The sequence below is a fragment of the Neopsephotus bourkii genome, unplaced genomic scaffold, assembly GCF_033783945.1.
Source record: "Neopsephotus bourkii isolate Nb327-2 ecotype Australia unplaced genomic scaffold, CSIRO-AGI_Nbou_v1 NB_357, whole genome shotgun sequence".
Classification (NCBI taxonomy): Eukaryota; Metazoa; Chordata; class Aves; order Psittaciformes; family Psittacidae; genus Neopsephotus; species Neopsephotus bourkii.
In genome coordinates this window covers 1,729,138-1,746,043 of record NW_026900863.1, presented here as the reverse complement: position 1 = coordinate 1,746,043, position 16,906 = coordinate 1,729,138, and the positions used below count along the sequence as shown (strand labels likewise).

The following is a 16,906-nucleotide window of genomic DNA, read 5'->3' as shown; positions in this document are numbered from 1 at the left end:
ATCATGTGCTACACATCAACTGCAGAGAAAACATGTCAAAGATCACTGCATTCTTACTCTTCCTTGGTCTCCACTCTACACTCTCTCCCCCTCATGAACACTTCTTTGGTCCTCTCCATAATCAACCATATCAACTTCTTCAATAACCCTTAAGATCAAGCAGCATTTCCAAAAATTATCTTTGCATAGAAATTTCCATTACACAAACACTCCTGGAGGATTTTTTCCACACTGAGAGAAGACTGTCATCAACAATGACCTAGGTTTTGAAATGAGGTAACCTGTTATGGCAAAAGCTAGTTTTTTTCAAGGTCAGACAATGCAGTTAATGGAAACACAAAAAGAATTTAGAAAAACGTGAATTCAAACCTTCAGATCCTTGCATAATGTAATAATGCCACTGAAAGAAAGGAAGCTACTTACAGAGCAGAGGTTTAGCATGAGGAGTTGTTCTATTACATACTAGTCAATCCATTGGATTCAGGTTTAATTAAGTTTCATGAAGCTGCAGCAACTATGTCAATTTTACTCAATGATTATGATTCTTACATTTAAGATTTTGCTATATATATACACATAGATAAAACAGTTTTGCTACACTAACTGAGGTTATCAAGATGCAGCAATTACTGACTTATTTATGGTGAGTCATATATCCAAAGAACACGTAACGAAGGAATCCTCAAGTAGCTTTTTGACCACACACTGACTGAAGGCTCATGTTGGTAAGAAGTGAGAAATTCACAACAGAAACCTGGTTGTTTCTTTTTAAGCTACAGTAGATTGTAATCACAAAACTTATTTGGTCTTTTAGTTGGGAAAAAACCCACTTCATAATTGTAAAATCACAAATCCATGTGAAAACGTGGAAAACAATACATGAAGTTGCATATTTGTCTTGGAAAAGACACGTGAATGACACTTTCATGAATTATAACCACGGGTGACAAAGCCCAAAACCAGTTATTTGTATCAGTTTGCAATCAACTATCATTATAGCAATTAACATCTTATACCAATGCAACATTCTGTGAAGTTTCTTTCTTGCTCTGTGCCTCTGGTTTAGCCCTTAACTCTGCATAACTATGTCAACTTGTTCAGCAAACCTACATGTGTTCTTATCATCAAAGACCTGAAAACAGCTGTGAAAAGTCAACATCAACATGCTCAGCGGCACCTCTAATATCCTTATTCTGAAAGGCAGACACAGGTTGAAAAGACGTGAGCTGAAAAGCTCTACAGCTGGCTTTACACTTGCAGAGGGAGCCCTCCTGGAAAGGGGAAGACAATTACTGCAAAATCGTGCCTTCTGTTAGAAAGGCATCAAATTCTGATGTGAATTCACTTCTATTTGTCCAAATTTCCTTCAGTTCAAGCAAGCAGTCATCCCCTTTAAAGATCATTTTGTAGCTGGGGTGACAGAACTGCCTTATATTAAAGCATACAGCTGAGCTTCAGGATCACATCCCTGCTTCAAGTGTGTACAAAATGTCACCAAGTTAAAGTATTAGGTTTAATTTTTTTTAATTGGGTCATCACCTGACTTTCTGCCAGGACAGCAGGAAAAAAGCACAGGTTTCATAGCCCTGTGTTTTAAATACAGCTTTCACTGATGCACATTAGAACTATGAGAGACTGATTTTGACAGACCAGACCCCAGAACACCAATTTAGGCATCCAGAAACCAGATTTTCAGAGGTAGTAACCATTTTGGAAAGGATCTGAGGACATTTGTGGCATTTGTAGGAGTCAAATTCATTCTTTATGAGAGCAGGCAGCTGCTTTGAGATGATACTAACGATCCTCTTTGTTAAAATATCCCGTCTCACCTGTAGTCCACTTTCCAGCTTCTGTGACAGTTGCAGATAAGGAATTTACCAGCAACAGTGTTTTATCTCAAAACAGAGCTGGCTTCAGTGCTAAAGCAGCTTCACCCTACAGAATCAACTGGGAAAAATCTACTGTAAAAAAATAATGCAATAATGTTATTAAAATGTAAATCCTAATGCATATGGCCCAAAGGAATCAAGCTCATATTTATCAGGCAACCTGAACTTTGACTTGTTCCAGCTTCAAAATCTTAGAAGCACAGACTCAGAGAATCAAACAGGTTGGAAAAGACCTTTAAGGTCATTGAGCCCAGGACTGCCAAGCCCACCACTAACCCATGTCACTGAGGGCAAAATGATCTGCCCCTCATTGCTGCCCCTCATGGCTGTTCCTTATGATCTCCAGTCACAGCCACGTATCTGCCCCTCATAGTGGCCCACACTATGTAGCTGCTCCCGTACCCCTCGTGGCCACCCTTCACCTCCCCTCAAGATCTCCCCCCATGGCCCCCCCTGCTCTCACCTCACAATCTCTCATCTCTCATGGCCGCCCCTCTCCCCCTCCCACTGATTGATGCCCGTGACGTGCCCCGGTGCTGCTGGGGACAGCACATGTCCTCCCTGCCCACCGGCTTTGACTGCCTTGTCCTAGCACAGATCTGCCCCACGTGTAATACAGTATTTCAGTTGGAGAGACTTGAGCTAACCAAACAAAATCCACATGAGCTCAATCTGTACCTGTGTAACAGGCAGGACAAGCAGCTCTCTTGGTCTGCCTTCCAGCAACAGAAATGCAGGTCAGACATACCATCATTGTGGATTAACAGATTTTCTTCAAAATCAGTTGGGCTCTACCTTTCACAGGGTCTAAGATTTTAACTGTGATTGCCTCCAAAAGTAGTTTACATTGCCTCAAAATGCACATATGCCTCTGTTATGTTTGCCTAAGAGCAAGAGATTTGTTCTTGCAACCTGATCGCTTACATTTTACATTTTCTCTTTGCCCACCTTGTGGTACAATGCCCAACTCGAAGAGTTTTGATTGAAGCAAACTTTTAGGGATAGGGAGAATTTATCAGACTGGGAGGAAACACTTCAGAGCAATCCTTGCTCTCTGGGAGGCAAAAAAAGAAAGTTGGCAGCAAGGTCAAATCTTGCACACAGCCTTTATCCTCACACGTCTGATGTGCTTTCTGAAGAGACTTTGTAGCGAGAGGAAAATGCATTTTTCACAGTTGTGACATTACAACATACCTCTGTGGGTTACAGAAGCAATAATACACTTTCTTTTCATTAGGGCACCACATCAGACAACCCCATGGACTGCCATTTGGAGTTTTAAGAATCTGTTCCTGACTCTGCTGCACCCAAATCAACAGGAGGAGATTCGATGGAACTCAGATCATCACCACCACTTCTGTGTGGGGCAGTACTGCAGAGGTTATTAACTGTAAGGAGGTTATTACATAGAATGCTCTGCAAAGAGAGCGGAAAGACAGAAACCCGTCTCCCTTGTACCAACAGCAGATAGCAATGACAACGTGACAGTACCATACTACAGTTAGATAACATGCAACTTTCCATCAACTTTTTGAATGGAAAGGGTAAAGGTAAATCAGAATAGGATTTGTGCTGCCCACTGAGTTTTTCAGATCCTCTCCAAACAAACGCTGCAACATTGGTGTGTTACCAGCATTGTTCTCGTACTACATCCAAAAGGCACAGCACTGCAACAGCTACTAAGGAGAAAAAAAATAACTGTTAAGAGCTGAACACAGGACAACCCAATATATAGAACCACAGAATGGTTTGGCTTGGAAGGAACCTTAAAGCTCATCCAGTTCCAACCCCAGCCATAGGCAGGGACACCTTCCACTAGAGCAGGGTGCTCCAAGCCCCTGTGTCCAAACTGGCCTTGAACACTTCCAGGGATGGGGCAGCCACAGCTTCTCTGGGCACCCTGTGCAGCACCTCAGCACCCTCACGGGGAAGAGCTTCTGCCTTAGATCTAACCTGAGCTTCCCAAAGCCAATAGAAGTCCTTTCATTTACTCTCAATTTAGACCAAAACCCATTTCCCTGAGATTTTCCACTATGAAAGAGGAACTTCAGCATGGACAGAGTTTTGATTTATGGCTAGTGAGTAAAACAAATAATCAATTAGTTAACCAGGGAGGTCCATGATGTCAAAAGACAGACAGAAAGCAACATAATCATAGAATAGTTAGGGTTTGAAAGGAACTTCAGATCACCTGGTTCCAACCCCCCTGCTGTCTTTACTCTTTGTGCAGATGTAACCAAAGTGGCATGAAAAAATAACAGCTTATGCTGGAAGTAAGTAAAGTAAAAAAGGAAAGAGGCTGTCTTTGTGTGCACTTTTTATTTTCCACATATCATGAGTGACTAGTTTTCTCATTTCACTTAAAATAAGATGGAAAAAAAGAGTATTTTAATAAACTTATTTCCTCATTATAAGCTTGAAATCTCTGAGTGCCCCAAAATATCTGGTACTCCCGCCACTTCCAAGTGATATTTTGTGCTTAGAGTAAAAATACTTTTGTTTCCATGATGAATATAGCACTTTATATTTGGTGATTTCTTCTTCATGAGCAAAAGTAGTTCTCTGTAGACGTATGAAAAATTTTTATAAATAAATTACTCTCTGCATAAATTGCCACATTATTATCAAATGCTTTTGCTTATGTTTTTCCTTTGCAAAGAACAAGATACTGTATTGCACATGCATAGTCAACAGACATGTAGCACATATTCCACCAGCTCTTACACAAATAGTCATCTGTTCAGGTAAAGTTTTCTTGAATAATGTTATAAACAGAATTTCAAATCTGATTTGGGTTTAACTGCTTCAGTTAAATGAGGATCTGTTGGTAGCTTCCCAGCAGATCCATACAATTAAAGCACAAAAATATCCAAGATGGTTTATCAGTTTAATATTTGTGTAGTTGTAGAGAGGAAGTAAAGAAAGGCCTGGTCAAGAAAAGTCTAAGTAGGCTATGGAATATAAAGTTCTTGAAATTAAAATTTGGGTATAATTCTCATAGGTATGAAGAGTGTAAGCATACAGAGGCAACAAAGCCTCTAAATAAGGATATTTGGAATTTAAAAATGAATTCTCCTTTTGCTGCCAGCTCTCCTACAAATAAAACGATACAGGAAAAGTGAGAATATTTCAAGCTCGCTGTCTGTGTCCTTCACAAGTGCAGGAAACTCCTTACAGTGTGGATGCCACAAAGAGAAATGGCTGCAGACAAGCCAGCTGCATTTAGATGATTTCCCTTATGAAGTTCTATCAGTCATCTCGGCATCTCAGCTCTTTTCTGTTACACAGCACCACTAGTTCAATACGTTCATTATATTTTTCTCTAAGAGATAAAAATCAACACAATTATACATTTTGCTATTAAAAACAACACCACAATACTTGGAAGGAAGCTCAGACATGATTAACAAAAATTACCACACTTTTTGTGCCTGATGTAATGCAATGATAGCCTCAGTGATTATGGCAGTTAATATCTGGCACACCATTAGCCTGTTACAGTCTCAGACTATGGGTTAGGGGGAGAGAGGAGGCAGGGGAGAGACTCAGGACCCAGCAGTTTACAGAGAAATAAAGTGCTTGTTTTCAAGTAAGCATCTTATTGGCCTTTAGCCTTTCAAGAGCGGCAAATAGAGCGATCTCACAATTAGAATGGGATGGTTATGGTGTGTAAATGAACAGCTTAAATGTCACAGGCATTTAAGGTAAATTTTGCAATTACTAAATCAACTAAGCTCATTCGCACTGACACCCAGCGATGGCACACTAAGTAGCGTGCTTTATTACATCCTCACCTTCCCAATTGCCTCTGCAGCAGTTCTGTTTTGCCGGCATAATGGTAGTTATTTGTAAAAATTATTAATGGATTTTAAGAGAAATCTTACAAGATTTATGATTAAAATCTGTGTTAACTTTAAATCATTCTAAGTATAGCAAACATGAAATTGGCCAATAAACAAAATACTACAAGCATTACAGATCTGTGGATATATCATGACCTTTTGCGGTTTAATTAAATACCCTATTGGATCTTCTTATAACACTGGACACCTGAAATCAGCTACTACTTCATGAGCTACAGTTCCCACAAGGCTTCCAGTAATACAATGTCAAAAAGATACGTAAAGAGGATGTATTGTAGTCCTGCCGAGATGCATGTGCAAGCCAATCATAACTGACTATCTGCAAATTAACATCCCTTATTGATGGCAAATATTCCACTAATGGAGAAACCTTTGTACAAATATGCTTATTTTACAGCAATGTGCAGTAAATGTTTTATGCAAATATTTCTATCTCTGGTTGTTCAACAGCTTTTCACTGAGCACAGCATTAAGTACTGATGATAAAGTAACTTGAGCCCCTGATTGAGGATGTTAATACTATCAAGTTCATGGTATGCAAAAATTTGCTATCCATGAATATTCATTATTTGATTCAAGTTCACTGTTTCATTGAACATTCCCAAACAGCAAAATATCTGCTAAAAATTCATGGCACATGAGCACAACCGTTTTGTATCAAAGCCAATACCAATTGCTTTACAAATCGTGAGGAATAAAATATGGAGTTCTCCAACTGCAGTGAAAGGTAAGTCTGGTGCAAGGAAGGAATCCTACTGTATTCTACAAAAACCTACTCTGCCTGTTTCAAAATGTAGCAGTAAAGTAACACCATTACAAATCAGACCTTCACACTGTCTTATCCTAAAAGCACTAATATTGCAATTACTTAATTAATAATCATAGTGCCGACAGTGCATGGAATACTTTAAAAAAAAATGGAAGAAGGTAGAACAAAACAGATTGACCTGAAACTGAGGTTTAGTAGGTAGAACTGTCCCTCTGAAGGATTAGTAAAACAGAATCTGTGAGACAACTTAAGTCTTTTCAAAGCTATGACAAAGATGTTTTTCTCTCAGAGAAATTTATTCCATCTAAGTCTTCCATAGAAGTGATTGAAAAGTCAGAGTTTGAATGTATCCTATGCCCTGTGCCCACTCTGAGCCTTTCTTTGAAGCTCTTTCTCCAGCCTGGTCAACACAAGCACTTTCTCCCTAAAGCAGCCAGAACTTAACTATCGCACCACTGCTAGAGTGTATTTGGTTCTCTGGGTTTGTACAATATTTGCTCTTCCAAAAAGGCTTAAGATTAAAAAATAATGCTACTAGGAAGTCTTAAAGATGTAGTACTTCTGCAGTTCAAATGACACCTAGGCACAGTAATGCCGTTAATGCCAATTCCATGAAGGTGCATATGGAGTGACATTTAAAAATAGGTCCAGAAATACTACAGTGAACTTATAAATATATTCAAGCATAAAAATGGTATTCAGAACATGCTAAGGAATGCAGGGCAACAGGAATCTTTCTTGCCTTCCTCCTGGGCTGGGCTGAGGTTGCTGCCTTTGGTGCTGTGTAAGAGACCTCAGGTACGTTCAAGGTTTTTACGGTAAGTGGATGTTGTAGAATGAAACTCTGACACGTTTGCCTGCCGTTGGAAGGAGTTAACTCAAGGAGCTAGGAGATCCCCTCAACTTCAGTGCGGGTGTCTGTGCGCTGGCAGGGGGTGCAAGGCCCCGTGAGGTTCCACAGAGCCCTGCTGAGGACACAGCGAGCCTGCTGGGAAGCTGGAGGTGCCTCTGCAAAGGTGTGTTGGAGGAAGGGCTCGACAGCCCAGGGCAGTAAGGAGGGAGGTAAGAAGTGTCAGAAACAGCCCCACAAGCAGCAAGGTCAGACACTGAGGAGGGGAGGAGAAGCTGGAGCCCGTCTTCTCTCCCCAGCCCTGGTGGGGAGGGCAGTGAGAGCAGCTGGGTCTGGTAGCTGGCCATAGTCAGCCCACCACAGCTTCAATGCACCTATAGAACACCACTAAAAGTCATCGGCAATGAAACAGAAACACAAGAACCTGAACTTGACTACGTGCAGCTTTGTGTTTGCCATCTATTCACATATGGAATTGTGCAGTCATTTTATAAGCAGCTCTATGCTTTTTTTTTTTTGTAGTTACTCTTGTTAAGTATCTGTAAATGTGTTGCCAAACGCATACATTTATCAAACAGAAAAGTTCTGCACATTTCATACTGAGGCTTGGCCACTTCATCAGAGTCCTTTCCTTCGAATGTAACACTACTGCTCTCTGTGAACCAGCCCAGAGCAAAGCTGTGGCACTAACTCGTACCAGGACAGACCACTGTGGTGCGTTCTCACTGTACACTAAACCGCTACCAACACACCAGTAACAAAACAAGCCTCTGATATGGGATATTAGTAAAAGAACTAATCCTATTATTATTCTTAGAGCAACAGTTCAAAAGCTCAATGGCTGAATAATTACAACCCAACCTGCTGTCATTAAATAAGCGTTAAAGAGCTACACATATTGCTTTGGAGAAAAGAGAATTCCAGAAAAAAAGTAATTATATCGAAAAGGTAAGACATCATTTTTGGATAGCAAATATAGTGTAATTTAAAGCCAGTTTTCAACTTTGGTCTTCAAAGCAGTATTAAGTGCCTTAATAAATATGTATTTATCCCTCAGATTTGTAAGACGGGCCTCCAAATAAAAACCACCATATGTGGCATCTTACATCCGAAGCAATTCAAGAAGTAAATTCTGACAGTATAAAACAACATGACTGCTAGTGCAACAGTAAATTTAAATTTGTGATCAGAAACTTAATGGAAAGGGAAAACACACAAGCTCTGATAAATCAGATTAGTATCTCTCCCAACCTCCCACAGGATTTCATTTGAGAAGAAGCTAACAAACACACAGTTTTGAAATGTTTCTTCAGACTAAATGTCAATGTTAGTTTGTGGCAACAATTTATAACAGGAGGTAAAAATTTAGAGTTCCACAAAAATTTCCTAAAACCAAATTTAAAGCATAATGTTTACCAAAGCATTTTAAAAGTCCAACAATGCTCACAGTCCTGCATGGACCCCAGTGTAAGGGCACTTACTGGGTCTGTCGATGGTCACAAAAAGCATGAACCCACTTGACAGTGAGAAAACCAATGTTATTTGTCTAATACAACACACAGGTCACTCTTTCGGGAAGATGGTGGAGTTAGATGAAATGTTTAAGCTCACTTCTAACAGCAATAAAATATCTGCACAATGAGGATGTCCTGCATGGCAGAAAGTGACATTCAAACACACATACACACACACACACACACACACACACACACACACACACACAGAAAAGACCTTCTCTGCCTCCTACTTTGTCTATTCAGCTCCCTGTGACCACTGGACCCAAGGACAGCTCTTGCCTGCATAAACAGGGATGGACTGCATGGAGAGAAACTGCTCTGCTCCCCCAGGAGTAATTGCTACTGCCCAGCATTGCCACAATCTGCATCAGCAGCACATAGCTGGTTTCCAGGGAGCACCTGTGTGGCAGTACCTGCATGTCCCATGTTGAAAGCAGCAGGTCTGCTGACAGTTCTGCAGATACACTACTGCACAGTGTCTTTAAAACAGGAGCAGCGGGGGGGGCCCCCCGCTCCTCTCCTCATGCGCTTTTCCTCTTACAGCTTCTGAATGTTCTTATTAAGGTACTAAGCCTGAGGAGTGCTATTGTATTAGTTACTCATTGTTGGTTGCCTCCTCAACACTATGCTACGAGGTTATTAAAAGAAAAATGGAACAAGACCACCTACTATGTTATGTGGTTAGAGCCAGAGAGTAACAGCTATGTTCAAAGACCATTTGACCTCACCTAAACAAATAAATCTGTTTCCTCATTAGGCTTCCAGGCTGCACTAAGCTGCAGGAAGCTAACACTATTTTGCTCTGCATTATATACCAGCTGCAGCCTCCCTATATGAACCAGAAACTCTGGATCTTCAAATGAGGTTTGGATCAATCCACTGTTTTGTGAAAATCAGTATCAGTTTATTTAGCCAGAAATCACTGAATGCTTGACGCTGGTAATGGTTTCTCTGTTGCTTCAATTTCAGACTCAATTTTGCATCAATTTCAGACTGAATTTTAACTTATTTAATCCAAATGATGTATCCTGATTTTCTTCAGGTTTTTGTAGATCCTTCAAATGGGAACTAAGGATCGAGAATCAGACAAAATGGTTTCTAATGACAAAGAGAATGGATCCAGCTTCCCTCTCTACAATGCATGTTTGATTATTAAAGAAAACTATCTTAGAAAAGCTCTTAAAAATCACATACTTTAAGCTTTCAAAATTTCATACTGCAAGACACAGAGCTCCAAATCAGCTCCAAATTAACATCAGGATTTTATAATCTGGTGCTTCTTACCTGAGAAAAGCGTGAATTCAGTACCTGTTAGAAGTATCAGTCCCTGGTCTATTCTACAAAATCTCATCCAATCTTCACGCTCCATGGTAAATACCATCCACTGTAAAATATCTCAAGCTACTGGCCAAAACTCTAACAGATCTGTATCCACCTTCACCTTCAGAGTCAACACCAAGTCCTAATGTACTGCTTCAGAACTGGCAGCAACAGAGGTGGTGCCTCCCACCACCCACTGCAACTGTCACTGCCTGCTTGATGACCAGATCATCTCCTCTGCAGCAGCCTGGGGAGCACTGATGACATTCCAGCTGTTCTGACAGCTACACATCAGTTTGAGGTACAATGCTCCTGAATGTATCTGCTTTATTCTTAGGTATGCAGTTCAGATGCATATTTATTTCTTCATGTATATACTTAGGAAAACCAGAATGATTTGTCATTTTAATAACACCCAAATGGGGTCACTCACTGGGTCCTGCACAGAGCACTGAAAAGACCAAGGTGCTGCTTCATGAACCCACTGCATTGGTTTGCAAAGCTTTATAGCCACACTAGTGCATGTGAGAAAACACATCATGATTTAACTGATCAATACATAGACTAATTTCAACTTCCATAAGTAAGGAGCAGGCAGAAGAAAAATCAAAGAGCCATAATAAAACTTATATGAGAGGAAAATGAAATAGAATTACCATCTTAAGGAGGTCAGAGGAGGACAAGAGACAGACAAATAGGCACAGAGAGAGAGCATGTGTGTTTGAGAGAGACAGAGACAAGGTTAGAGGAAGAGGAGCCAGTTCAACAGTGAAACATCTGAACATGAGAAGGAAGCTGGGTCTGCTCCAAGCAAAGACTGGAGGGCTCTATGAGGTACTGAGCACAAGCCAGCATCCCCAGATGCTTCTCTGCTAGCTCAGGGAATATAAAAAGAAACCATTCCCAGGGAACAGAGTGCAGGTAGTGTTTCAACTGATACAAAGTCTTTGCTTAGTGCACTGTTTTCTCTTGTCACAGCAATGTGGCAGTGAATTGCAGGGTGGAGAGAGAGGTGAAATACATCATGCTGTCTATGTGTAGGACACCAACAGGGGCACTCGAGTGCCACACAATTTCCCCTTCTACAAAGCACTGTCTTGCAGGAGACTGGCTCACCAAACGCATCCCAGAGCTCAGCAAATGGCTGTGCAGGATGAAGAGTGTGTTTGGAGGCTCTGCTGGGAACAGATGGCTTTAAAGCTCAGACCCAGGAAGGCTGCTCTGCCAGGGGTGGCTCTGGAACAGAGACTCTCCTACGAGGAGGGGACAGCTTGCTGAAAAGCTAGCCAAAGGCTCTGGTGGGTGACAGGGCTGCCAGCAGCACTCTGCTCTCTCCCAACAGTAAGGGTCCATCTAGCCCCAGTCTTGCTCATTTCTGTTCCTCACCTTTCCCTTGCCTCCTAAGCAACTCAAATCCAATTAGACATATTTGCAAACCTACCTCCAGGCAACTGTGCACCATTTAATCCTACACCTTCACCTACAGTTTTGACCCAAATGCTCACGGGCATGAACAAGTGAAACCTGGAATAGCTTTTCCACTGCTCGCAACTTGCCTACATGTGCCATTTGAATTGATCTCAATTTACACAGATATATCTGCATGTAAGTCTGACCTCAGCAACATTATCTTGAGAGACTTTGCAGCTAATGCTTATAAGCATCACAGCACAGGACTGGTAACATACCGTCCAGACGGAATGAAACCATTTGGGTTCCAGTTATGGCAATTCTTCATCAGTGTGTCACTTATGCTTTTCCAAATTTCACTTCCAAATTTCACAAATGTTTCCAAAGGAACATCTGTGATAAAATAAATAAAAAAAAACCCAACACACCTATTTTTGCAGAGGGTTCAAAGAATAACCAGAAGTCAGTTTTTCAAAGAGGATTTTCTTCTTTCCCAGAATTCTTTGATTCTACTCTTTCTGCTCTGAAGAGTGCACCATGACAAGTTGTGAACTGGAATACTCTGATGAAGCCCATTTTACAACTGAGTTTTCTTTTGCTGTGATGAAATTCCCACTGCCATAAAAACACAAGTGCTTGAAGTGCTGAGCCTATACTGAAACAGAGAAGTTCACTACCTTGTATTTCAGCTCTTCATAACTATGATGCAAAAGCAGCTTTCACTGCCAGCTTGGGGCTAGTTACAGTGATTCATATGAGCTTAAATTGTATAAAATTCCTTTGCAGAGGGACAAGATCAGTTCACTATTCACCTCCAGCCCAGCTTGACTTCATAGTCAAACGTGAACAAATTATGCTGTAAAATCAGCAATAAGAACTGTAATAAGGAGCAGAGAAGATTTATCTCCTCTTTAAACTAGCTGTCCATGTAGGTTTCTGTCAAACCAGCACATACTGAGTTCTCTGCTAAATCCTCCTCTAAAATGATCTCTTCAAACGCATTTCTTTTGCAGTGTATCTTATTTCCCAAGTGAGGGTCAGGGATGCACCTGATGGACTGTCTCACCGGAGGCTTCTTGCCTTGAATTTCTATTGATTTATTAAAAAAAAAAAAACTGAGGCCAATTGAGAGTTTTCTTGTACGTTTTGGGTCCGACAGGCAACCTTAAAAAACCTTTTCTGTTCTGGAAGCCACAGTCTGCACAGAAAACCCTGTCCAGATGAGTTCTGTGCACACTACATTTCTCATTCAGTAATTATTATCTCTTCTCTTGATTTAAACAACTCTTTTTCCTTCACTATATCGGAAATCCAGATATCTGAAATTCAGACCCTATCTGAAACTTCATTTCATAAGAAAAAAAAAAATGCTGGGGTAAAATCCAATTCTGCCAATAGCTTAATTCGTTTTTCCCATTTCTTTTATCCTTCCTCTCCCAAGACTGTTAGATTTCTAAACTTTTAGTTAAAATTTGGATGTCATTTGTCAGGTCTCCTGGGCAGCATCAAATCTCTACAACTGCGTAGAAGTTTCTCACCTTAAAATCTCACCTCTTGAAGATCATGTCACAAAAAAATCACTGGTGCACAACTTCATTTGCCGTGTGCCCACATTTCCTGCACAGCTCCAGCACTTGGTATTAATTTACATCCATGATATAGTTATGGCGAACAAACCCTTCTTCTCTAACTACAATCATTTCTCTGTCATATGTAAGTGAAACCATGGAAAAAAAGCATCCCGAAAAACATTTCTAGTACGAGTACTTGTTCTGCGTTTCCCCCAGTCACCCCATGTACTCAGAGGATAAAGCTTTAGAGCTGAGAGAGATGAAGAACCTGATACCACACGACTCACGGTCTATCACGATTAGGGCTCACACTGACTTAGTAACAAGCTCCCTGTGCTACTTACCATTTGCCTGCAAAACTGTCTCCAGACTTGTGCCTGGTATCTTCCTTCTTTCCCACAACACATGCACTGCCATGCCTCTCTCCTGTCAAATCAGTTCCTGTCAGTCAAATTCAGAGATCTCTTTTTCCGACCTCTTTAGTTTTCCCTCTCTCTCTCTTTTTTTTTTTTTTTCTTAATTTTTTCTCCTTCTTCTTTTAAGAAAATGTATTTCTATAATGAAAGAGCCAAATGCAGTTCCAGGGGCTTCATGAATAGGCCCAACATATAGACACATGGTTTGCGAGTTGGCTATGTATTATCAGCCCCATTTATCAGTGTAGAAACTTGTAGAACAGCAAAGTGCATTGTCCCTGGAACAAAATCTGCTCCTCATGTTCTATAGTCCAGTGATTTATCAACAGAAATTATCATTTTCTATTTCCTTTCTTTCGTATTCCAGTCAGCTCTTGAGCTCTTCCCTTGAGAAATACCAGATTATCTACACTTAATTGATTTCTGATGTTGATATCATTGGCAGTGCTAAAGCAGAAAACATGATTTCAAAACTGAAACGTTAACTGGAATCCAATAATCCTTATAAAGCTGAAAAAACTTAACAATTTGATCTATTCCATTACAGTTTAGCTGTGATAAAACCAAACAGGACTGCTACTGAATGGCATTCAAACACAACATAGTAATTTTCCACTCCCTGTTTTTATGTGAACATCAATATAAACCCATCAGCTGATAGATAAATGAAGGTTTGGCAGCATTACCAGAACAGACAAAGTCCTTCTTCTGCACATCTGCCACCAGGAAGCCGCGCAGGTTGACGGGGGCCAGGCAGAAGGTGAACTGCCCGATGGTGCGGCGCTGCCGCAGCCAGTCCGACAGCCAGGCCAGGTGGCAGTCACAGTGCAGGAAGTTGGAGTGAAGCCGCCTACAAAACACACAAGAACCCTCAAGTTATCAACAGCAGTTTAGATATAAGACACAAATCAGAGCGAGCAAGTACAAGTCTGTCTCTTCAGCACAATTTTAGTAGGATCATTGCAGTTTATTAGTTAAGAGTTGAGTCAGGTCTTGGCTATCTACATTGACAAATAATTTACAAACATCTACACATAAATTAGTGCTGTTACTTAAAACGTCTTGGAAGAATGAAGTTAAATAACGGCCTGCCTACAGGTACTCATGAGCTGGCCATTCCAGGGAAAAGAACATGAAGAATTTAAGATTCCTCCAAGTAATCACTTTGTCTGTGATTTCATATCAGAAATAACTGCATGAATGTGGTATCTTTGAGTGGATTTAAAGGATGACTTCATAAAAATGAGGACCAGGCTGAAAAACAGGGTAATAGGTGATTCTCTCTCCTTGGGGAAGGGAGAGAACACTCCACACACCAGCAGCTACTGATCCCTTGTATGCCGTATTTTGGAAGGCCACTATGGATGGGTTCTAGACAGAGCAACCTGGTCTAGTGGAAGGCGTCCCTGCCCATGGCAGGGGTCTGGAATGACACATCTTTAAGGTCCCTTCCAATCCAAACCATACTATGATTCTGTGTCCCTGTGTTGCCTGGACAAACTCATCAATGCTCTTTTAATTGTGGTGCTTTAATGCAAGTATGCAGGTTCTAGACAGGGATCTTCATTTCATGATGAAAAAGGGGATCACGATAGGGTGATGCCACAGAGAAACAGAGGGCTGTTGTTTGTAATGGAAGATCTGTCCACCGGCTCCCTTCTCTGCCTGCTTCATGCCTGGGACTAGAAACTGGCAGAAGCATTATCTCATTGTGGAGGGAAGTCTCCAAATTGATGATGCATTCAGGGAGCAAATCTGGTCATTTTAAAAGCTACCACACTTTAGGCCAAAACAAAAGCCCAGCATATTCATTATTTTGTTCCTTGTAATGAGTCAGACATTCACAGTGTTATACCAAAGCTGAAATGATAAAACAGATGGAAAATCCTGTCAGAAATGGTTAGACAAGGTATTATTGACTTATATTACAGGCATTATATTTAAAACAACCCACAGAATTAGTGTGCACAGGATTTTTAGCGTTGTCCATCCACCAAAGAAATCAACTGTCTATGCGAGATCTTCATCCTGTTGAGCAGCACCAGCACCCAGGCTGACAGTCCCCAGCTTTGTATGTCTGGGGTGGGCAGTCACAATACGAGACCACAGATCTGGAGCTGAGAGTTTATCCTGTAGGGATGGAGGACACTACTCTCCTGGGAGCACTGTGTAACATAACTGTTGTAGAAGGATGCCTAGAAAACCTTGTGCCTAAAGCTATTTAATTGACACTGCAGTAAGTCAGATTTCTAGCAAAATGTTTTGTTCTTATGAACCATTAATCTGCCTGGAACACTTTCTGTTGGTTGGAAGAATGAATAAATACATCTACAAAGAAAAGAGAACAAATATAATCTAGCCAGAAATTATTCTAAGTAAGACTGTGCTCTAACTCCAACTTAGAGAGTAAGCATTTCATTTAAATCCTTGTTTTCCCGTCCTACCATGGCGGTCAAGAACGATACTGAGAATCATCTTTCTCCAGAAGAGCTCATCTCACACCATTCCCTGCATCCCCTGTGTGGAGGCAGGGAGGCAGGAATAGTAACCCCACAGTTTCACAAAAAGGGGCAGCTTTCCAGTCCTAAGAGTTGGGGTTTTTTACTCACTAAATTGGTATTGCTGGTGTCAGGGGTTCCCTGTGTCAGCAGGGCAAAGCGCCACCTCTGCCAGCTTGCCTGCCTCAGCAGAGCCCGACCGCATTGCCTGGTCAAGTGTTTTGCGTGGATATTCTACAGTTTGCTTTGGAGAGCAGGCCACATCAAGCTAACAAAGCAGCCCATTAGAATATATTTTTGATAATTATATTAATGAATACAGCCACAAAAAGACTTTTCACAGTACTTCAAAAGCATAACGCACCAATTCCCTGTGAGCATGAGAAGCATCAAAGTGATTTGGTACATTTTCAGTTTATCCTTAAATAAAAAACCTAAAAGGAATTACGTGATTACCTATCTCAGCAGTCCCTCACACATGCAGAGGCAACAGGCCGCTTACCATTAAGCAAATAGGTATGGGGAACATGTTTTAACATAAATAAAGCTGGTTCAAGCAAAGGAAAGCAGATCAATAAAAACTAATTCCTATCACTTCCAATCAAGTCTAAGAGATCAATGAAACTTAGCAACAGTTAAATAAAACAGGTTAGCACAGAAAAGATGATTTTTTCAGGTGCTTCAAATCTTACTGGGCTTTTTATTTTTCTTTCCCTTGAGAGGTCATGTTCAAGTTGAATATGCTCTTTACCTTTTCCTTCTCTCTTCTTAAACAAGCAGATTGTTTTGAGAGCCACAAAGAT

At 40.9% G+C, this 16,906-nt stretch overlaps 1 protein-coding gene across 3 annotated transcripts in view; it reads right to left on the bottom strand.

The window, feature by feature from the left end:
- The window catches only part of SLIT3 (slit guidance ligand 3), a 520,423-nt gene that overhangs the window by 189,345 nt on the left and 314,172 nt on the right, over positions 1 to 16,906 (bottom strand). For all 3 annotated transcript variants that reach the window (XM_061348428.1, XM_061348427.1, XM_061348429.1), the window contains exon 9: positions 14,292 to 14,455. In XM_061348428.1, coding sequence (XP_061204412.1) covers positions 14,292 to 14,455 — 164 coding nt within the window. The remainder of the gene's footprint in view (positions 1 to 14,291; positions 14,456 to 16,906) is intronic.